This window comes from Carlito syrichta, unplaced genomic scaffold (genome assembly GCF_000164805.1).
Source record: "Carlito syrichta isolate Samal-C Ts95f unplaced genomic scaffold, Tarsius_syrichta-2.0.1 Scaffold304757, whole genome shotgun sequence".
In the NCBI taxonomy this organism is placed as follows: domain Eukaryota; kingdom Metazoa; phylum Chordata; class Mammalia; order Primates; family Tarsiidae; genus Carlito; species Carlito syrichta.
Window position 1 is genome coordinate 904493 of NW_007248853.1, and position 23673 is coordinate 928165.

The 23673-nt window shown below is 38.8% G+C and overlaps 1 protein-coding gene across 1 annotated transcript in view; it reads left to right on the plus strand.

The window, feature by feature from the left end:
* The first annotated feature begins 383 nt into the window (after positions 1–383).
* LOC103263202 (myotubularin-related protein 7-like) overlaps positions 384–23673 on the plus strand; it is a 68793-nt gene continuing 45503 nt past the window's right edge. The window contains exon 1 of the mRNA XM_008060890.1: positions 384–474. Coding sequence (XP_008059081.1) covers positions 451–474 — 24 coding nt within the window. The 5' untranslated portion in view covers positions 384–450. The remainder of the gene's footprint in view (positions 475–23673) is intronic.

A 23673-nucleotide genomic window follows, 5' to 3' on the forward strand; every position in this document is an offset into this window, starting at 1 on the left:
CGGAGTATACGTGGCCGACTTTTTTCTGCCTCACCCGGAAACCCCACCTATCCCAGGACGCCTTGGTAGAGGAAGCCGATGGGCATATTCCCCATCTCTCCTCCAAGAGGCCACACCCAACACAAGGCCCTCATTGTGCCTAGGGGAACAGGAGCCCTACAGTATTACGCGCGAGGCTCCGGCGACCCCCGCCAGAGACGGCGTGGGGCGGCGACAGGGCCGAGCAGGTGGGAGGAGGCTCAAAGCGGCGCTCTCTAGGGCCGCGCGGGAGCCCCGGCCCCGCACGTAAGGCCCGGCGCGGGCGCGGGCGCACCTGGGGGCGGAGCCAAGCTCGCGGCCCGCCCCCTCCGGGGCGCGAAGCCCCCTCCCCGCCCCGCCCCCGCCGCGCCGCAGATGCGCGCAGGTGCGTGAGGCCGCGCCCGCCGCGCACCCTGCAGACGCGGGCCCGCCATGGAGCACATCCGCACGCCCAAGGTTGGTGGCCCGAGCGCGGCGGAGGAGGGACCGGAGGAGCAGGAGGAAGAGGGATGCTGAGCGCGCGGGAGGCCAGGCTCCCCTGCGGGGCGCGGGCAGAGCCTGGACCGCGAGCGAGGGAGGAGCTGGCGGCGCCTGAGCATCTCCCGGGTCCCTAGGAGGCCGGACGTTCTCTTGCTGCCTGGCAGGCCCTAAGCCTTAGCTGGACCTAACCGCTTGTCCTTGGGGGTGCTCCGTGGACGTAAGGATGGACGGGAGGGAACCCCAGGTGTCTGTCAAGTGGCGGGCTGCTGATCAAACGCTTCCTTCTGGCATGGCCCTAGGCTTTTTCTTTTGGCTGTTGGCTGCTCTGAGGAGTTGAAAGAGAGACAGGCCTTTCAATGACAAATGCGGGGAAAACGAGCTCTGTGCGGATGGGCTGAATGAGCTCAGAAGCTTGTTAAGTGAAGGGGGTCAGACCCACCCGACTCGGCTTTCTCCATCCTCAGGCTAGCAGCCGCAAGGGACCTTACACAGAGCGGACCAGAAGTATACACTGTAGATTGAATGATGGTGTGTTCTTGCCTTTTCTGGTCTCTTTTATTCTTTGGGGGAAAAGATGCAGCTTATCGATTTGTCACGCACCGATGTATTTTAAACACCAGGTTTTGCCACTCGACAGAAGCGACTGGTCCCCAGGTTATTCCAGTTTAAATATATGGAAACGCTGACAGCTGTACCAAACCTTTCTACTCATAGTTGTACTGAGAATATAATTTAGAATGAAAATGATAATTGACATTCCTGTCTGTTAAAAACCCTAAACTAGTGAAAGAATCGATTTTAAAATCCTGTCGGCAAACTCTTGTTACCACCACCACAGCTCCTGACATTTCCAGGAATAGGAGATTCCAGGATGATCTCCTGTTCAAATTTAGGCCCCTGACAGAGTTAGGTCAAAGCTAGATCAGAGTGGCCAGAGCTCAGGTGGCTCCAGTGATCCCACTCATTTCATGGAGGGAGGAGGCAATTGCTTTGCTTTATGTTCAGCAAAATTAAGAATTCATTCCTAAATTTTGGAATGGTCCATTAGTACCTCTTTGTAAACAGCTATAAAATGATCTCATGTTAGTGGAAGAAGAAATCTTTTAGTTTGCTGGAGAATGTCAGTTCCAACAGTAAATTTGAATTGTATTGATTTTGCACTGTGGAATTAAATTGTTACTTCACAATGGGGAAATTGTAAACTTAGAAGACAATGCCATAAACCACAGGTTAGGTGGCTCAATGCTTTCAGAGTTTAAGTGGTACTAAATAATTTATTCCAGACGGTCAAATTTAACTCATAGACTCCCTCTGCCCTTGCCAAGGGCATCCTTTTTTTCTTTCTTGATGAAGTGGGCCTTTTATAAAAGTGATATCTGATGTGAATGTCAATAGCAAGAATGATAGAGTGACAGGGCAGTGAATGCCATTTTCTTACAGAATATGGATTTTGAGGAGCAGAGGCCTTTTCTAGTCTATATTCAAACTCACTTGGTACAAAATCATGTGTGTATACCTGAGCAGCAAGCTGTGTTCTTAGTTATTCTTAAAATTGGTGTTTATAGACACCCTCTAAGCAGGGTAGTATGTCAAGTCAGAAATCCTTTACTATATGGAAATGGAAAGAAATGGGAGGAGATGGAGAATTGTCTCAAGTGTCATTGAATTGAGGCAGGCTTCCTTAACATTTAGGATACTGCAGGTGGAAAAAAATCTGAAATTACAGAAGTTGGATGGATCAGATTCAATTATTCATTCATTTCATTCTACAAGCATTTGAGAACCCTTCATGTTCCAGGCTCTGTGTTATGTACTGGGAGTATCCAGGAACTCACAGTCTGGAATGGGAGGCAGTTATAAATATGTCATTGTATGATAAGAGACTGGTATGTACAAGGTGCAGTAGATAGAGCAAAATGGATCAGGGATCAGCTCTGCCTTAAAGGACAAGGGAAACCTTTTTAGAAAAGCTTTCATGGAGGGAATTGAGGAGCAGGAGCATTTATGACAGCTGTCGTGTCATTGTGCAGAAACCTTAAAAAAACTGAAAATGATAACTGGTCACAGATAAATGAATCCTTGAGGTTAAATATCATCCTTTTGTTTTACATTTTTAAGTACAAAATTGATTTTTACAGTCTAAATGAAAAAAGAGAACAAGACGACTTACAGAGCGTATATTGTAAATATATGGTTGATCACAGTCATATTCATCATTATTATTTGCTTCCATTATGCTCTGGGGGAACTGAATAGGTAAATTTCTTTTGATTTCATGGTTTCATGTTTTAGATTTGCAAGAAGTATACGCAAAGTTTATCTGACCCACTGTGGGCCTGAAGAAATATTTACAATGTGGGTAGTAGAATTTTATGTTAAGAGGAAAAGAAATGTATGCATGTATAACATACAGTTGATTTCCTATTACAATGGGAACTATTCATTTACTCTTTGTAAGCTGGGTATATCTATCACAGCCTCTTGTGTTCTGCTTCAGTCTTTGGAGTACAGTTTAAGGGGACAGATGCCCATGAATAATCTGGAATGCTTTGCACATATTTCTTTCTGGGGATGTGTGTGTGTGTTTAGCTAAGGCCTTTAACAGAACATATGCTAAGCAGAGTGCTTCTTTCTCAGAATGATTCCTCTATAGGATTAAAAAAAAAAGTTTCAGGACAAACTGGTTTGCAGTTGGGGTCAAAGTGAGGACACCAAACATTACCTGTACTCATCACAGTGAATTTTGGGGTTTTTGCATCACTGTCTGGCTTCCTTTGCCACTCTGAAAACTTGCTGGAAGCTTAGGAATAATGTGGGTTCAACTATAACTGGATTATATGAAAAGACTTAAGGGCTTGAAGAGTTTGTAGGATTTGGTTTGCTATTGGATCAACACAACAGTATATAGGATCCTGGCTAAGTAATCTCTACTTTTTATGCTTTGGTCCTTCTGGAAGGCATTTTTCCTACAAGTGTAAATTGGAGGTATAAAATAGAATATGTGCTAACCCCCCAAACTCCAAAATAGACCTTGAAAATGTCTTGTCTTCCTTTTTACTCCCCCTGCCCCCCAGGCTGAGACATCACTTGAGTGTTTCCTAACTAGTCTTCTAATTTACTCTTTTGATGGTCTCTAATCCTTTTTCCAGAGAGGGGCCTGGGTGATAACTTTTATAACACAAACTGATCATGTCCCTTTCCTGCTAAAATTCTTGGGTGGCATCCCTTGACCCAGGATACAAAATGAGAATCCTCAGAGTGGCCCATAGGCCTCTGTGTAGACTGACCCCACTCCTATTTCTCCTGCCTCATTTTGTGACAATCTAGTTATTCATTGCCTCTGATCACAACTCGCCTTTATAGGTTTCTCAGACAGGACAGGTTTTTTTCTGCCTTGGGACTTCTGCACAGCTGTTCTGTCTGGGAAGAGCGAATTCTCACTCTTCACCTGGCTAAATGCCTCATCTTTCAAATTTCAGATTAAGTGTAATTTCCTCAGAGAGGATATTGCCCAACTTCCCATCAGAATCAGATCCACCTGTTGTATTTTATCATAGAACTTTGTATTGTCCCCTTATGTGTCTTATTATAATTATTATATTTATTTGAGTTATATTTGTTTAATGCCAAGCTCCCCTGCTTGACTGGAAGTCCTACGATGATGGGGATTATATTTTGTTCACCCTTGTATCTTCAGTGCCTAACACAATGCTTGTGACCAAGTAAGCATGCAGTAAATAAATTAATAATGGAATCATTGAAGATGTGCATAATACTCTATTTCAGTACTTCATTTTTAAGAATTTGCTTTAGTAGTCCAAGTCTCTTGTTCACTGTACCAGCTACTTATCAGTATTGTGAATCTTCTTTTAGTATTAGTGTTAAGAATTTGTGGATGTCAATGTATCTTAATATATAATATATATTACAATATATATTTTGCAATTACACATATTTTAACGAGGTAAAATTTAAAAAAATCAGAATTCATTTTAATCATTTTAAAATGTACAATTCATTGGTTTTAGAATATTTGCAGTGTTTTGCAACCATCACCACTATCCGGTCTTTGAACGTTTTCATCACTTTCATTAACAAAAGAAATCCAGTACCCATTAGTGATTAACCTTGAATGATTATATCTTACACACAACTATGATGGATATTACCTCATTGAATTTAGACTATTGCTTAACTCCTTACTTGGGTCCTGCTATACAGCTGGTATTCCTCTCCATTTGGTACCATCCAGTATGTAATGAGCTTGCCTTCTATTGCCTCATCCAAGAAAAAAGCTAAATTAGGACATGTGACTTCCTAGGGCCTTAAGCTGCTTGCCCGCTTCTTTCAGGATTTTGATCTTAGTAGTAGATTTACTAGTTCGCTCAGTTTGGTTTCATCTAATAGTAGATAGACTTGTCCTGTATAACCCCTCCAAACTGCTCATCAGAATAGGAAATGAGGTCATCTGAAATGATGCCTGAGTGAATCCATGATGTTCGTGCAGATTGATGGTTTCCTTTTTTTTTTAGGTTTATACAAAGTTCCATTAAAGAGCCCATTTTAGAAGCTTGCCTAGAATTAGTATCAAGCTCACCAAGTTATAATGAGAAAGTTCGTTATTTACCACTTGAAAATAATCTCATTTGCAAGTTCTCTCTGTGATGGCGAGCTATCAATAGACTCATGAGAGGGTTTGCTTTCCCTGTGCCATCAGTACACTAATGACACCAAGAATTATTTATGTTTTTTGTTATCTTCATTTAGCAAATAATATATTTTAGGTTATAAAAGTAATATAGATTGCATGTAGAAAATAGCCACTGTTAATATTTGAGTACATTTTCTTCTGACATTTTTTTCTTTGCATACACCAAACTTTTTGCTTAGAAATTTAGGATCATCCAGTTCAATTTTGTAATTTACTTCTTTTAGCTTACCATCTTGTAGTCTTCAAAAGCCTACTTTTAGAAGACTGTATGGGTTTTTAAAAAAATTCTATGGAAATGTCACTGTTATATTAATCATTTCTCTATTTTAAGGCTATTATACTGATGTTATGATGAACATTTATTTGTTATTATCGGCATATGGGATAACTCCATTAAAATAAGAGCCCTATATGGAATTACTGCATCAGAGAAGATGGACAGGTTTATGGTTGAGATACATTACTAAATGACTTTCCAAAAATGTTATGTCATCTAATATTTTCAGTAACAGGTTATAGAGTATCTTTCTTACTGTACCATGGCTTTATTATTTTTAAAAATTTGCTAATTTAAGGGAGAGAATAGTACTTCATTCTTTCATTGTATTTTTTACTACTAGTGACATTGAAACTTTTTCAAAAATATGTTTACTGACCATTTTGTTACTTTTTGGTTATCTACTTATATTTTCCCATTTTAATAATTGATGATTTTGATGTATATATGTTTTAGTAGCAGCTTTATTGAAGTCTGTGCTGCTTTTTGTGTATTCAAAGAGTTGCACAAACATCATTATCTAATTCCAGAACATTTCATCACCCTAAAAAGAAACCTTACACTCTTCAGCAGTCACTCCCCCATTTCTCCATCTCCCCACCTGAGACAATTACTAATATACTTTCTGTCTCTCTATTTTTTTCTGTACATTTCATACAAAAGGAATCATACAATATGTACCCCCCCCCGCTGTGAACATAATTTTTTCAAAACTTGTTCAAGTTGTAACATGTATCAGTCTGTCAATCTTTTTTACCCATTCTAAGGATAGCACTGCATTGTTTGTACATTTATTAGTTGAGGGACTTTTGTGTAACTATTTTTTGGCAAGTATGACTAATGCTGTGAACTTTTGAGTTAAGTTTTTTGTGTGTACATATGTTTTTATTTCTTTGGAAAGAATTTCATTTCTCTGAGAATAGAACTGCTGAATCAAAGAGCAACTTTATGTTTCTCATTTTAAGCAATTTTTCATAATCACATAGCCCACTTTGTTTCCACATTGCCAAATTGTTTTCTGAAGTGGTTGTACTGTTTAAAAAGCCCACCAACAATGTGTGAGGGTTCCAATTTTTTTTTTTTTTGAGTTGAAGTCTCACTCTGTCGCCCAGACTGGAGTGCAGTGGTGGCTCCCGGCCACCGCAGCCTCGACCTGCTGGGCTCTGGCGATCCTTCCGCCTCAGCCTTCCAAGTAGCTGCAACTCCAGGCGTGCGCTACCACGCCCTGCTAATTTTTTTTGATTTATTGTAGAGATGAGGTCTCGCCAAGTTGCCCAGGCGGGTCTCGAACCCGCGGGCTCAGGCAATCCACTCACCTCAGCCTCCCGAAGGCGCAGGACCAGTTTTTTTATATCCTTACCAACACTTTTTATTGTTTGTCTTTTTTCTTTTAGCCATCTCAGTGGGTGTCAAGTGGTAATTCATCCTGGTTTTGATTTGCTTTTCCCTACTGACTAATATTGGTGAGCATCTTTTTCATGCACTTATTGACTATTTGCATATCTTCTTTGAATAAATTACATACTTAAATCCTTTGTTCATTTTTGAGCTTAGTTATTTAACTTTTTTAAAAATTATTTATTTATTTGTTTATTTTAAAGATGTGGGGTACAATTCATGATTATGTATACAAGTGTATTTGTTTTTTTAATTATTAAAATGTTGGTATGTTTTCTGATTATAAGACCCTAATCAGATATATTATTTGCAAATGTTTTCTCCCATTTTATAGGTTTTCTTTTCACTGTTTTGATGGTGCACTTTGAAACACAAAAATATGTAATTTTGATGAAACCCAGCTTATTTATTTTTTCTTTTGTCACTTGTGCTTTTGGTGTTATATCTGTATATATTTTCTTTTGTCTGTCTTTCTGTGTTTCTTTCTTTCCTTTCTTCCTTCCTTTCTTTTTTTCTTTCTTGTCAGGTTCTTACTCTGCCACCCAGACTGGAATGCAATGGCATGATCATGACCCACAACAGCCTTGACCTCCTGGGCTCAAGCAGTCCTGCTTCCTCAGCTTCCTGAGTAGGTGGGAATACAGATGCATGCCACCATGCCCGGATAATTTTTCAAACAATGTTTTGTAGAGGTGAGGTCTTGCTGTATTATCTAGGCTGGTCTCTTGCTCCTGGGCTCAAACAATCCTCCCATCTTGGCCTCCCAAAATGCTGGGATTATAGGCATGAGCTTACTCTGTGTATATTTTTTAAAAAGCCCTTTTTTCTGATTATGAAAATAATACATTATCAAAAATTTAGTTCAAAAGAGCAGAAAGAAAATAAAAATCATGCATAATCTCAAAGCTGAGTGAAACTACTGCTGTGTATATATTATCAACCCTTTTCTTTACATGTAAATAAAAATGCAATTTAAAACAAAATTTTGTCCATTTTCTCTCTTTTGTTCTCTGTGTTTTAGTGTGTGTTGTATGTGTATAGTTTTTTGCATGTTATTGTATACCATAAATATTGTTCTCATTTTATTAAACATTCCTCTGAAAAAGTGAGTTTTCATGAGCACATAGTCCACATTATAAGAGTGCACCATAAATTATTGAGTGTTGGGAGGCAGTTCTTCCTGGATCGTGTGTATATTTGTGTGATTTGTGTGTGTGTGTGTGTGTGTGTGTTTTAGAGATGCGCCCAGCCAGTATGTTTTTGCATTTTTGTCCCAAACTGTCTTTTCAAGGATGCTTTATAGTGAACAGCCCTTGGAAGAAAGAAGTAGTTTCTTTCTTAGTTGCAGAGGTCTGTCCAGGATAATAAAGTTAGTGTTTTCCTCAGGGGCAAAAGTCAATCAGGCTTGTTTGCAGCCTGCTTACATGATTGACATTTCTTAAACCCTGAGCTCTGAGCTTTCTCATCTGTGACACAGGTCCTCTCTGGGTGCAGCATACATGTGGGCTGCTCCGAATTACCCCTTAGACTTGGGGGGTGGGACACGGAGAACTTATGTGAGCATAAAGCCCATACTTTCTGGTGTGCAGGGAATAATAACATCCTTTGTTTCTGACCCAGAAGTTTTGTGTCTTCTCTCAGCTGGTTAAAATTTCAAACGCTTCATAGTTCCTCACAGTTTATCCCCTAGTATTTGATATTTAACTTGTCTCTGTTTTATCACTATAAGTAACTGTGATAAACATCAATATATTTAAATTGTTGCATAGATCTTTCTATTGCCTTAGATTAAATTTCTAAGGTATATTTGTTCCATACGTACCTCAAAGATTTTTTATGCCGTTTGCTATGTTTTCCTCTAGAATTGTGTCTGCTACTCGTGGTTCAGAAGAACTTTTAAAAAAAAAAATTCTTGAGAATGACATGTGAAGTGTGGTTTCTCTGCTTACTGGTGAAATGAAACTTTGGTGGTTACTTATAATAGAGCAATGCAACAGTAGTACTGATGGCAGTAAATCCTTAAACAGCACGATAGCTGTTGTTGTAGGCACTGTTCTATTGGTTTACACATATACACTTAATCCTCACAATCACTCTATGAGGTCAGTGCTATTGTTATCCCCATTTCAGAGATATGGAAATTAACGTTAAATAAGTTAGTCAGCTGTGAGGCAGAGTGAAGATTCAAAACCAGGCAGAGTGAACCCCAAAGTTTTTGTTCTTAACAACTACACTATTTTGTGTTTTGATCTTGAAAATGGGATGGAGAATGCAGTTTTGGTTCTCAGTGGCTTTATAGTCCTACTTCCAGGCCTTCTATGGTTCTGCTTGTGTCCTTGCCTCTAGGTTAATGGGATATTTCTGTGTTATCAAATGTCTTCCTGGCCTTTTCTTGTTATTGCAATTAGAGTTGATCTGAAGAACCAGGGTCAGCATTGTGTTTTGATTTAGATCTATCTAAAATGGATATTGTCCAATTGTTAGACTCCTTTAACAACTGTTGAGGAGGTAATCTGTGTAATTAAATATGCCCCTTAGGGGAAGCGAGGGCCAGTTGGAGGTCCAAACTTCACCTGCAGGAAGCCTGCTTGTGTAACTAATCCGGACTTGGACCCCCACACATCTATAATAATTAGAACATATATATGCCCTCTCACATTCAAAGACAAGGCTTGTTTGTTGAAATGAAACACTCCACTTGAAAGTGTAGCTGTGGCAGTAATATTTTTAGTTTTCCAAGTAAGAATGGATCGTCTGAGCCAAATAATCATAGAAGTTGTGGTTAAACATTCCTCAAAAATTATCCACATTTCCTGAAATCATCACTTCTACTAGATCTAGCAAAGGTTGAAGTCTGATTGTCTTGAGTGAGACTTGGGTGTACAAAACATATAGTCTGGTATGCACTTAAGAATCCATGTTCATTTGCTCAGTGTTTATATATAAATGCAGCTAGCTTCCAGGTATGTTTCTAATTTAGGCGTTACAGACTTTTTTACTTGTGTGTGTGTGTGTGTGTGTGTGTGTGTAGCTGTATGCCTGTGTGTGCTATGGAGAAAATGCTATGGGAAAAATAGAAATGTCAAGGGAGAGAGATATTGGGGTGAATCAAGATTGTTATTTTATATGTGATAATATTATGACTTTCTGAATAAAATGACATTTGAACAAAAACCTAGAAAAGTGAGGGAGCAAGCCGTCTACATATCTAAGGAAAGCAAATTCCAGGCAAAGGAAACATCTAGTGCAAAGGTCTTGAAGCAGGAGTGTGCCTGGAGTATTCAAGGAGAAGCAGAGACAGAGTAGTTGGAAAGCAGGGCATGGGCAGTTGTGGGAAATGAGATTGAAGAGGGAGGGGGGGAGATAATGTACAGACTTTCCCTCTGGTTGTGAGAGATCCATAGAAGAGATCTCTGGCAAAAGTTAACAGGCAGGATCTCTGGCAAAAATTAACAGGCAGAGGTGGGGGAGAGGACCAGGGTCCTCACTTACACTTCACAGGATCTCACTTACACTTCACAGGATCTCTGGCAAAAATTAACAGGCCCAGGTAGGGGAGAGGAGGTAGGTAAAGATGGAAAGAGGGAACCAGACCAGAGTTAATGGTATTTTGGACCAGCATGATAGGAATGGAGGTGGGATAACTTGGATATACAAGGGGAGGATCTCCAAAAAACCTGGAATTTATTTATTAAAAATTGTGTATTTATTCTTACATGTTTAAACTTCAGTCACCTTCAAAACACTCTCCGTTTGATGCAACACACCTATTGAGATGCTTTTTCCACTGCTCAAAACAGTTTTTGAACTCGTTGATTTTGATGCCTTTTAGTGCTTTTGCTGTTTTTTGTTTCATTTCTTCCATATCGCAAAATGTAACCCTTTAAGGACTTTTTTTTTCATTCAGGGAGACAATGAAAAGTCGTGAGGTGAGGTCTGATGAACATTGAGGTTTGGGCATGGGGCCATGTTGTTTTTTTGGTAAAAGAGCTGCTAATCACTCAGTGTGGTATGGCAAGTTGTTCATGTAAATCACTAATCATGAAATGGGCAAACACATTTAAAGAATTTCCCCCCCCAAAATTCACTGAAGCCAAATGCAGTCTCTCACAACAATGCTAGCTGGTACTCTGATGCCAGTGGGTTCCTAGAATACTTACCTAGCAAGAAAGCCTGCACTACAAGGGGCCTGCCCTCCAAAAAATCATTCTAGATTTTCTTTGGGTCCACCCTTGTATTTTAAAAGTAGAGTGATGAGGATTTACTGTTGAAATCTGTATGGGAGGAGAGAAAAAGAGGAGTCAAGGACAACTTTAAAGTCATTGACCCCAGCGCAGGAAGAATGGATTGCTGAGATTGGACAGACTACAGGAGGAGAAAATTGGGCATGAGCAGGAGGGAATCAGGAGCTCAGATTTGGACATACTGAGATCGAAATGCCTGTTAGACATACAAGTGATTTCCTTAATAAGATCCAAGTAGTCTGTTAAAAAACTACAGAGTGACAATGTAAGAGTGGCATACTTTTTTATAGGACTATTTCTTTATTTGTCATTTATATTTTACCAAGTTCTCAAATTCTTTTGAAAACAGCGTGATGTAAATAAATTCAGATGATGTCAATAAGTAAAAATTCTGGAAAAAATTTTTATAAACCATATGTTGGTTTGTTAGTTCATAATTACCCATGGATTTCATTGTTTTTAGAACTATTTAATATTGAATTTATTCCATATCATGCATATAAATATACTTGTTTCCAATAGTTTAATCTTTGTTCTTTATCATTGTCTCCTATCATCTATTAAGATCTAAGCTCATAGACTCTTTTTTTTTTTTTTTTTTTGAGTTGGAGTCTCACTCTGTCGCCCAGACTGGAGTGCAGTGGCCGCTCCCGGCCACCGCAGCCTCGACCTGCTGGGCTCCGGCGATCCTTCCGCCTCAGCCTTCCGAGTAGCCGGAACTACAGGTGCGCGCTACCACGCCCGGCTGATTTTTTGATTTATTGTAGAGATGAGGTCTCGCTGCCCAGGCGGGTCTCGAACCCGCAGGCTCAGGCAATCCACTCACCTCAGCCTCCCAAAGGCGCGGGATTACAGGCTGAGCCACCGAGCCCGGCTGCTCATAGACTCTTAAAGACATTTCCCATTGTGAGAGGAATGTACTATTGAAATGTATTGAAACATGGAAGAATAAATACACAATTTTTAATAAATGTATATTGGATGGCTTCTTTCTACTATGAAAACTTCTGTTCTGCTTTCTCTGGTTTCTAAGTTTAGGTGTTTGCATCTGTTTAAAACAAATAAACAAATGTGCATTTGTATACATATATTTGTATATTTATATACAGCAACAGTAAACAACTCAGTTGAAAAAATGGGCAAAGGACTTGAATAGACATTTCTCCAAAGAAAATATGCAAATGGCCAACGAGTATGTGAAAAGATATCAAACATCACTAGTCATTAGAGAAATACAGATCAGAACTGCAGTGAGATACTACTTCATATCCATTAGGAAAACAACAATTTTTGTTGAGGAAGTGGAGACATTAGAGCCCTTGTGCATTGCTGATAGGAATGCAAAAGGGAACAGCTACTGTGGAAAACACTTCGATGGTTTCTTAAAAAGCTAAACATAGAATTGCCATGTGACCTAGCAATTCTCCTGGATATATACCTAAAAGAATCAAAATCTGCACACTGACGGATACCTGTGTTCCCATGTTCATAGCTGCATTATTCACAATAGCCAAATAATGGAAACAACTCATGTGTTTATCAACAGATCAATGGATAAACAAAATGTAGTGTATATATACAATTGAATATTATTCAGCCATAAAAAGGAAAGAAGCTCTGATACATGCTACAGCATGGATGCACCTTGAAGATATTAAGCCAAGGGAAATAAGCTAGACCAAAAAAAGGACAGATAATGTATGATTTCACTTATGTGAAGTATCTAGAATTCTTAGAAACAGAAAGTAGAATAAAGATTACAAGGGCCAGGTTTGGGGGCAAATAAGAGTTATTGTTTAATAGTTATAGAGTTTCTGTTTCGGTAGTGAATACATTTTGGAAGTAGATATTGGTGATGGTTACACAAATACTGTGAATGTACTTAATGCTACTGAATTATATAGTCAAAATGGTACATCTTATAATTTGTGTATTGTACCACAATAAAAAAAGCAAGCACATATATTTCCTGGCACATAGTCAATGCTCAGAAAATATTTATTGAATGAATGAATTTGTTGAATAAATGGACAAATAAATTTCAACTATACTTAATTTGGAAAAGGTACGTCAACTCTTAGCCTGGTAGAGGGAGACAATGTGGCTGTGAAGTCAGATGCTCAGTTTAAATTCTTACTCTGCCATTTATTAGATAAATTTTAAAAAATTTTTGTCATGATTTTAAAAATGAGATAAAATCCACATACCATAACATTCATTCATCTAAAGTGCACAATTTAGTGGGTTTTGCTATATACAATGTTGTGTCACCATCACTACTGTCTATTTAATTTCAAAACATTTTCACCACCCCAAAAGGAAATCCTGTATTATTAGCAATCATTTTTTCTTTTTCTCTCCCCTACCCTGGACAACCACAAACCTACTTTCTGTTTCTACAAATGTGCTTATTATGGACTTTTTTTTTTTTTAATTGTAGAGACGAAGTCTTGCCAAGTTGCCCAGGTTGCTCTGGAACCTGCGGGCTTATGCAGTCCACTCACCTCGGCCTCCCAAAGAGCTGGGATTACAGGCTGAGCCACCGAACCTGGCCTATTATGGACATTTTATATAAATGAAATCCTACAATACGTGGTTAGTTGGGTCTAGCTCCTTTCAGCTAGCATAGTATTTTCAAGGTTCTTCCATATTGTAGCATGTATTGGTACTTCATTCTTTTTTTATTGCTGACTAATATTCTCTTTAATGGATTCACCCACATTTGTTTATGTATTCATCAGTTGATGACTGTTTGGGTTCTTTCCACTTATTTGTTTATTGTGAATAGTGCTGCTAAGAAAATTTATGTACAAGTTTTTTGTGTGAACATATGTTTTCACTTCTCTTGGGTATATACTTGGGGATGGAATTATTGGGTCATAAGGTAACTGAATGCCTAAACTTTTGAGAATCTTACAGTTTTCCAAAGTGGCTGCACTATGTTATATTCCTAAAAGCAAGATGTTTGAGAGGTTCAGTACCCCTTATATTCTCACCAACACTTGTTATTGTCTGTCTTTTTTTATTATAGCTATCCTAATGGATGTGAAGTGGTATCTCATTGTGGTTTGATTTGTATTTCCCTGATGGCTGATTATGTTGAGCATCTTTTTATGTGCTAATTAACTATTTGTATATCTCCTTTGGAGAAATATCTATTCAGATTCTTAATTTTTTGTAAGTTGGATTATCTATCTTTTTATTATTGAGTTGTAAGTATTCTATAGATTCTGGATACTATATCCTTATTAGATATATGACTGGTAAATGTTTTCTTCCCCTCTGTGGTTGATGAAATCCAATTTAACTGCTTTTCTTTGGTTGCTTATAGTTTAGGTGCCATATCTAAAAAACCATTGTCTAAACCAAGGTCACAAAGATTTACACTCTTTAGGTCTTTGATCCATTTTGAGTTAATTTTTTGTATATGGTATGAGATAGATGCTCAAATTCATTTTTTTGCATGGGGAATTCCAATTGTCCCAGCATTATTTATTGAAAAGACTTTTCTTACTTCATTTAAGTGTCTTGGCACTCTTGTTGAAAATCATTTTGCCATCTATGCATGGATTTCTTCTGGACTCTTCATTCTGTTCTTTTATTTCTATGACTGTATCCTTAGCCAACACTATACAGTCTTGATTATAGTTAGGTATAGGATCTTGAATGAGTTATTTGGAGTCTCTTAAAGCCTTGGTTTCCTGATCTATTACTTGTTAGAGACTGAGCAGAGTACATTAAAAGACTTAAAAATGTGGCCTGTAGTAAATTTTAGCTGTTTTATTATTTTTATTATCATCATTGCCAAAGAAGATTGCTACAGGTTTGTATACTGAAAGAATTTCTACGAAATTTGAGGATAAAAGGAATTTTCTACATCCAAACATTTCATTTGGCCTACCCATTCACCTCTCTGTTGCACAATGGGTTGCGGTGTTTTTTCCTCTGGAAGTACTCTGCAAAGAGTACTTCCTGTAATTCAATTCTAGTTCACACCCATACTTAGGAGCATATTTTTCTTTAATAAAAACATTAATCTCATTAAACACATGGATTTTAGGAAAGGTATCAAGTTTAGCTCAGGAAGCCTCTGCAGTGGCCTATGAGGCAAAGCCTCAGTGACATTGCCCCAGATTCCTGGAGAGTCTTTGTTGAGTTGTTGTATGGAGAAGAAACTGGGAAACCAACTTTGACTTTTTAGTGGAGGAAAGAAGGTAACATTTGTGCCGTCATGAAAGCTTTTAAAAGGAATGCAATAAAGGCATTATACACTTGAATACATTTGCATGTAAGAAATGATAAAGACAAGAGACTATAACTTCCTGTGTATATCCATTTTAGCTATTATTTATTTATTAGTAGATCTCAACATTTCCCCATTGAACTCACCTTATTAACTGATTAGGTTTGGTTTTCACTTCTGTCATATCTCTGCAGGCAAAAGAGCGTCTGGAGTCTTGTTTTCACAGAACAGATGTGCATATATTTTCTCATCCTTATTTAAAACTTATTTTTACTGATTTTTCCATTCTGAACAGGACAAGCTGTGAAGTATGCATGAAATTAAACCTTTTGACCAGACGCCCAGGATGCCGTGACTTTGTCCGTGTGATGGTTCAATTTTATATTCTTATACTGCACTCAGAAGGAGTCCAAGAAGCTCATTTTGTACCCTATTTCTTAGGCCAGGAACAGTCTAAACTATTTTTTCTAGTGCCCTTTCCCCTGGTGGACAGCTAGTTGAAGCCTTTGGGAGTAAAAGTACTTCCCAGGACATAAACCCAACCCTTCCTCCCACAGCCATTTAAAATAGTTTAAAAATAACTCCCACTTAAAGTTTTGTGGCAGGCTATGACAACTTTATAAAAATTGTATGTTTACTTTTCTCCTTCTTTTCAGTTATTAAAACACTGCTTATCACAGATTCCCGAAGAAAAATATTTATTGCCAAACTCTGAAAGAAAGTTTTATTCCTTAGGGCTTGTAGCAAAGCACACGTTATTTAGGACATCCAAGGTACAGTTGAACCGTGCAAGTTGCAGTGAACTATTCAGCCAGTTTGATTAGTGGTGGTTTGAGAAAGAGATTTGCCATTTGAGCTGAGCAGATAGATTTAAAGACATTATTTGTGCATTTATTCATTCACTTGTACATTCAACAAATATTCCTTGAGTTCTTCCTCTGTGCCAGGAACTGTTTTAGGCTCTGTAGAGCCAATGGTGAATAAGACAGACAGGGGCCCTAGTTTCATGGAACTTACCTTGTAGTAAAGAATTAAACAAAAATAATATTGCAATTCTTTAAAATTAATATATGTATCATCACTGTAAATCAAGACCTTAGACAATCTTCCATTTTTAGAAGACCTGTTTCCCAGATTCTGCTGCCCTTTTCCTGTAAACCTTCCAGTTGCTTCCTTGCCATACTCAGAGTGATCGCCAAAGTCATCTCACTGTCTTGGACCTACAGGGTTTGTCCTGGCTACCTAGGGCACCTCATCTTCTCTTTACCCCTCATAGACTCTGGTCCAGACATTCTTACCTCCTTGTAGACCCTTGAACATATCCAAGCTTCTTCTCAGGGCCTTTTCAACTGTTATTCCCTCTTCTTGGAATTCTTCTCCCAGTACTCCCATGACGGCTCTCTCACTTACTTTGGTTTCCTACTGGAAATCTGATCACGTTGTTAGAGAAGACTTCCTCGGACACCTTGCTTCCCCTCCTCACCCAACTGCTTATCCTGCTTTAAATTCCTCCTTAATAATCTTCTGGTATATGCATCTGCTTTTTTTTTTTTTTTTTTTACTTATTTATTTATTGCCTGTTTCCCTGCCCACCTCCCCCAAAAGAATGCAAGCTCCATGGGAGCAGTGATTTTGTCTTCCCCACACATGCCTCAGCACCCGGAACACTGGATGAAGGAAAGAAAGTGTTCCAATGTGACTTTGTGTCCAAGCTTCTGTATCTTTCAATAGCCTTGTTTCTTATTGTCCTCCAGTATTCTCTCCATTTTAGTCCTGTGGCACTCATTTTCACATTGCAGATAAACTTTTGTTTTAGTCTTTTGTCCTTGTTTTTATTTTCTGTACATGGAACATCTTCCACAATTGAATATTTCTTACCTACTTGTCTGAAAATTTAAATTAAATAATAAAGCATTTATGGTTAATTATACCTAATTCTGCCTATAAGCCCTCACATTTTTTTTTTTTTTTTGCCATAGCATTGTTAATTTTCATTTATTGGACAAATATTTAGCCATTGAACCTGTGCTAGTTCTTAGGATACAAAGATGAAAAAAACACAGTGCCTATCCTTAAGGATCCTACCATTGAGGGTTGCTGAGATGCCCTGGTCTGTTGTTTCAGGAGGTCAAAAAGCCCAGGACCATGTGTCCTTTTTCTTTCCACAGTTCTAGTTTAAGTGTGTACCTAGCATTGTTCACTGTATTGCAGGAACTGTTAGCAGTAATGTAGCTAGTGTTTTCCACAAGAACATGTGATTGCTGTAACAATTAGAGTGGCACAATTAAAATAGCGTGTACTAAGGCAGTGTAGGGTAAGTGGCAAACAAGTAATAATGACCAGAGGTGTCCCAGCAATTCAAAGGCTAGTAATTATCACAGTGGCCTGGGGTGGTTGAGGAAAGGAGTTATTAAGGAGATGGATCTGGGTGTGGACTGGAGGGGAACTTACTGTGCTGGGTGAGAGGTGTCCTTTCCTCCCTGATCTTGGTGACCTCAGAGTACATTGTAACAGGCAGTAGTGCAGCTTTGCTAATTGGACCTCAGAATAAGCCTCCCAATCATTGTGTCTGCAAGGCATTGTGCTTTATACTCATTTCTCAAAATGGAAATGATGGACTCACTCTTGAGGCTGAACTGTAAGAGACGAAAGAGAAAAATGTACTGGTTGTGCAGTCTGTCCTTGGGGGTTTTGGGGCCCAGGAATGAGGCATGGGAATGTGTAAATGAACTGGAACCTGGCTTTGCCCTAAGTGGACGGACTTTGCCCCTTGGTCCTCTGGAACTGATACTTGCCAGGGGTTGGTGGAGGGGAAGCATAAGACTCGGATCTCTCTGTGCCCAGGCTGTCTCCTTTCTTTGGACTAGCAATAAGTCCCATTTGGCACATCTTGCCCTTGGAAAAATGTTTTCCCATAGATCCCAAGTAGCTATATAAGTAGATGGTTTAGTCCCTTGTTGTTAGTGCCTTTGTCAAAAATATATCAAATTCGGAAGCATTTTTGAATTTTAGAGGAAAATCATAATAATCTTTGATTTTCTACATTACTTCAAAGCAAAGTTTTATTTTCCTAATACTGCTTTATTTTTAAAAATGACCATTGTTTTTAATCCAACTGTCTTTAGTTGGTCACTCCATACATTTAATCTTTGAGTTACAATGGGTCCAGCATCTGTTCTTATTTTTTTTTCCTTTTCACATCTTTCTTTCTCTTTTTCTCTTATTTGTGCTTGTTGAAAATGGTATTTTTGGTTGAGGTTATTTTAAGGTGGTGTTGAATTAAATCCTAGGACTGTCCTCTTGTTCAATGGCGCATGTTCTTTTAAGCCTACACATCCAGGGTCATCCTACCAAAATAAATTATATGAGTTCTGTGCAAAACCCTCAAGTGCCTGACTTTTTATTTATGAGAATTGGCTGCTGGCATAATGTTTATAGTTTCCCTTCAGCAAAAATGAGCTCCTTTTTTTCTCTGCCTTTTCCAAGAATTTTCACCACTCTTATTTCTTAAGTGGCTATGCCTTTGTGTCACTATTAAAAAATTTAGTTAAATGTCAAGTCAGTTGTTAATTGCAAAGGTAGTTGGAACTCAGTAATCTGCCCATGAATAGGCACTCAAGGATATCCAAAATCATCAAACTATTTTCTTTACCTTGATCTAAGCTAGATTAAAAGAATTCTTATCTATATAGGAAGTTTGACTGATTTATTTTTCTCCTTTTAAATGCAAATTTCTCAACACCTGTATTTTTTTCACAGATAGAATATAACCTTATATACAGGAATTATTTGGATTTGTAGATGGTTCAAAAATTTATAGAAATATGTATATCAAGTACCCTATTTTGGTGTGGAAGAAGGATTTCAGTTTTCTAGCAAATTCGGAAATGTATATAGATTTTTCACTCCGGAAGCCGACACACTAAAAATCCTTCTAACATACAGTTCCAAAATCTTTATTCATTTTTAATGTCTTTTTGTGCAACCAGCATAACAAAATAGTCTGGATGTACCCATCTTTTTTTTCCCCATTACTTTTGAAAGCTATACTAAGATTACTAGGATAAATTTTTCTACCAGTATCTACACTTGGGTCTGTCTAAACCCTTTGGATTGTGAGTCTGTTTCAAACTGGGTCTTAGTTTTTCCAAATCTGAACCCTACTGCTTTAGTCAATCTGGCGACACTGGATTTGTCCAGAGAAAAGGTGGTGCTTGAGGAGGTGAGTTAAAGATAGGGGCTATTCAGGCTAACTAGATGTTGATGGAAGAAACAGGATACATAGTTTCTGGCATATCAATATACCTTTGTAGAATAATCAGTGACATGTATCATATTGAGACTGGAATTGCTTGGGGAATTAAAGGAGGAACCTGCTTAGCAAGCAATGTGGGGCTCGGCTGTGGAAGACCCAGTCAGCAGCAGTGGGCAGCCATTGTGGCTCTGGACAGAGAGTGACGTGATTGGGGCGTGTGTGGGGGGGTGACCCTTTGGGTAGCCGCCGAAACGTAGCAGTCTTTGGGTGGCAGCTGGAGACTAGACTATGTGGTGGAATGTGCTGGGCCTGTCATCGCTCTTCCTGGCTTCCTCTGAGAGGCCTTGCCTGCTCTATGCACAGTCCGTATGCTTTTGGTGTTCATATACTGACAGTCTGGCCACGCAAATCATGTTATTTCGTGACCACCACGCTGAGTGACACAGTGCAATGCGGTGAAACTTGACTTGAACTGCTGGAGAGCAGCTGGTGCTTTTCTCCACTGGCCATAGATATGGTAGAAGATGGGGCAAGGGTTGTCAGAGCCATTGTGAACAGAGAGCCAGCTGAGGGCCCAGCTAAGAGCTGGAGGGTCTAAAGTACCTGGCCAGTCTAAAGCCAGCCCTACTGCTGACCTCTATAGACATAGGGTCCAATAAAATCTCATTTGTCTTAAGCTATATATGGTTGAAATTTCTGTACTTTGCTCCTAGAAGAGTCCTAACAGATAGAGATAGTCAGATCATCTGTCAGTACTGTTACCAGTTAGGAACCTCTTGAGAAATAGTCTGGGTGCCTGGCATAGAATAAGCACTCAACAAATAAACAGAATTAATAAATAAATTAATTAAATTAAAAGGGCCTGCACTGGTGGGCAGCAGCTGTCTAGTTTTCATAGGATTCTTTCATAGATAACTTGTTTTGTGTTGTATTTGATGATATTAACTGTGTTTTTGAAATAACTTAGCTTCTGAGCAGGATGCATTTTTAAAATAGTTAATTTTTTTAGGTGGCTTGAACATAGGATTTTTTGCAGGCATCCCAGATACATCTCAGTGTGTGTATCCCACTAGCATTTTCCTCTGTGTTATACTGAAGGTATCTAAGGGATTTCATGAAGGGCAGAATCTCTGTTTCTTCTGGTTCCATGTCCTATAGTGTCTTGGCTTATGCACAGTTCTTCTCCAGTCTCTGACCTCTGAATAAAACGGTCCTGGGAAAAGATTTTCATTGGTTTTATAGCTTTAGATAGATTAAATTCTCCTTCGGGAATAGGATTGACGTTCCCAATTTCTCTACCAAAAGGATTTTAAAACTGAAGCTCATGGATACCCCCTTTTATTTGCTAAAGTAACTTTATGTAAGTAGGAAAAAAATTACTTTTTTTAAATTGGAAAAATTTGATACTTTTTTCTGTAATTCTAAAAGATACTAACAATTCTAAATGGTCTGAAGAATTTGTTATCACTTCAGTTTTTATTCTTATATGTCAGAGTACTTTGCCAACTATAGTTGGGTAGTCTGTCTTGCATACTCTATTGTTACTGCTGTTTTAACACAGGGAAAATGAAGTCATGGACATGAAGTGGAAGCAAGAAGTAAAACTGTGAAGTCTCTGTTATGGATTTCTTTGTTAGTAATTACTATTTGTTAATAACTTCTGAGAGGTATGCTTTTTTTCTCTCTTGTACACATGCAGTTACTCATGGTTAGGATCCTTCGTTGCATAGAACTCTGGAGTTAAACTTGAAATATCTTCCTTAGCAACCATTAAACCAGCAGGACACCTGCCACAGATAAAAAAAAAAACAAACCAGTTTGGAATTTTTGATCAGGTAGATGTTTCTATAATTAATGCATGACTGGTTTGAAGAAGTGACACTTGGTTCCTGAAATGGTTGCCCCCAAGCTGCAGGAGCTCAATGTCCTAATGATGTGAAACGTGCTGGTGCACACTCCAAGGCTCTGCCCAATGAATCCTGGGACCACCAGGGGAACCAGGCTTTTCAGGTCAAACATTGGATTTGGTCCTTCAGACAGGAAAAGTAAGCAGAAAGGGGATTAAGCTTTTTTGCACAAGGAAGAGTACAAAGAACTGAGACAGACATAGTTATTCCATTTTATAGATGATAAAATACAAGCACACGAAGAGTTAATTAACTGCCCAAGTTCTCACAGCTAGGAAGTAATAGAGCCAGATTTCAAACCAGAAGTGTCCACTTTTCTGGACCTCTCACAGACTTACTTCTTCATCTTCAGTCTAATATCATAAATTAAGGAAAAAACATCATGGCTTAAGAGTTTATCCTCCATCTTCCCTGAAACTTCAACTAGAGAGAAGTATGTCTAACAAGTTAAAAGGTCTGACTGAAGCTAAAAAATTGGTAATTTGGTGCAAAGCAGCTTGCAAGACACTTCAGTAATTCAGACTTGGAACCAAATGATACTTGGTAATGAGATAGAAATGACTCAGGAAATCTTGCCAAGTGCATCAGGATTCCTAGCCAGTCATGTCTTAACTCTCCAAAAGAAGCAAAAAGGAGAAGAGCTTGAGATGGAGAAGGATCCTGGGCACTGAAAAAGAGCCAGTGTTGCCAGGGCTTCTTTTCCCAGTCTAGTGGGCTGGTGTGTTTGGGTTTGGGATGCTCACTGTTTTCCTTTGGAACTAGACCTAGATATCAGTGCAACCTCTGGACCAGTGTCAGGGATTGTTGGAGCATCATTGTTGCTGTGGTTAGTGCTTCCTTCCCTTAGTAAATCATAAGAGCTTTGTTGGCCAACCACGTTATGGAGTGGCTTAATTTTCAGAGACTATAATACTGAGTCATTATTGTATGCACTTTCAAGTTCCTGTTTTATGCCCTTCTAAGTAGTCCATAAAGTACCACTGAATTAGAACTTCAACCCTAGTGGGATGGAGAGAGACATTAAAGACCCTTTAGATTCTTTATAGAAATCAAAACCCAGAGATGGTGTCTAAACTGCCTATGCCCAATAGTCCTGTTTCAGAACCAGAACCAGAGCCCAAGGCCTCCTGATTCACAGATGAATACTTTTCTTTTCATGTTGGTAGAGTTAGAAAATGTCATGATACCAAATTTAGCATGACAAACTATTTATCTAGCTGCTTTTCTTAGATTAGAACATAAACTTGTCTTGAATTTTGGCTGCTGCAGACATTTTGATTTCTCCCTGTTAAGCAGCCTCTGGATCTCTTCCCCTGAATGATTGACAGTGACCTTCAGCCTAATTTATAGTGGTATTGAGGACTTGGTCTGTGGCCCAAGAAAAGCTTACGGCCAGTGCCATTGCTCTTTCTTCCAACCTTGTCCTACCTGCACTTTGGATTTCATGTCTTGCAGAGCAGCTTTACTTATCCAGGTAGTCTGAGATGATCCTGGAACCTAAAATGTTCAGCAGTCCAGCAGGCTAGAAAGTAAATGTTCATATTCTATTAAGATTGGAATGAGAAGGTGGCATGGTGGGGACTTGCTGATGGAGAGGCTCTGTCTCTCAGTAATTTGCAATTTCCCCTTGACTCCCTGGCAATGAGGGAAGGGCTGAGAAGGACTTGTGTTCTGTACCTGGTTGACCTGTTCAGACCTGGTGGTGCTGTGGCGGGGCCTAGTGTTTTGATTAAAGCTTTTCAGCCTTGGCCTAGAAAAGATGTTGAAACTTTCTCCTCCATCTCAATTTAACCCCAATAGAGGAATGATGGGAATAAAAAAAAGACTGGGACACAGTCTTTTCCACTGAATCTATAACATTCTGGAGGCTAGACTAAGACTCTGTCTTTTCTCCCTTTGTTTCTTTTCTCAGACCCAAACACAGTACTACATGTAGGCATCTTGTTGAATGGAATTACATCAGTGTTCTTTCTCATAAGTTTTGAGAATCCTGAAAATCTGCTCATGCCAACATTTTGGGCTCTTGTATCTCATACCCAAGCTTTTTGTCTTTGAGTTCATCTCAAAGAATAATATTCCGATGGTGGTTTTTGAGTATAGTTTTGCAGTATAATTTTATCTTAAGGCATTCTGTTTTCAT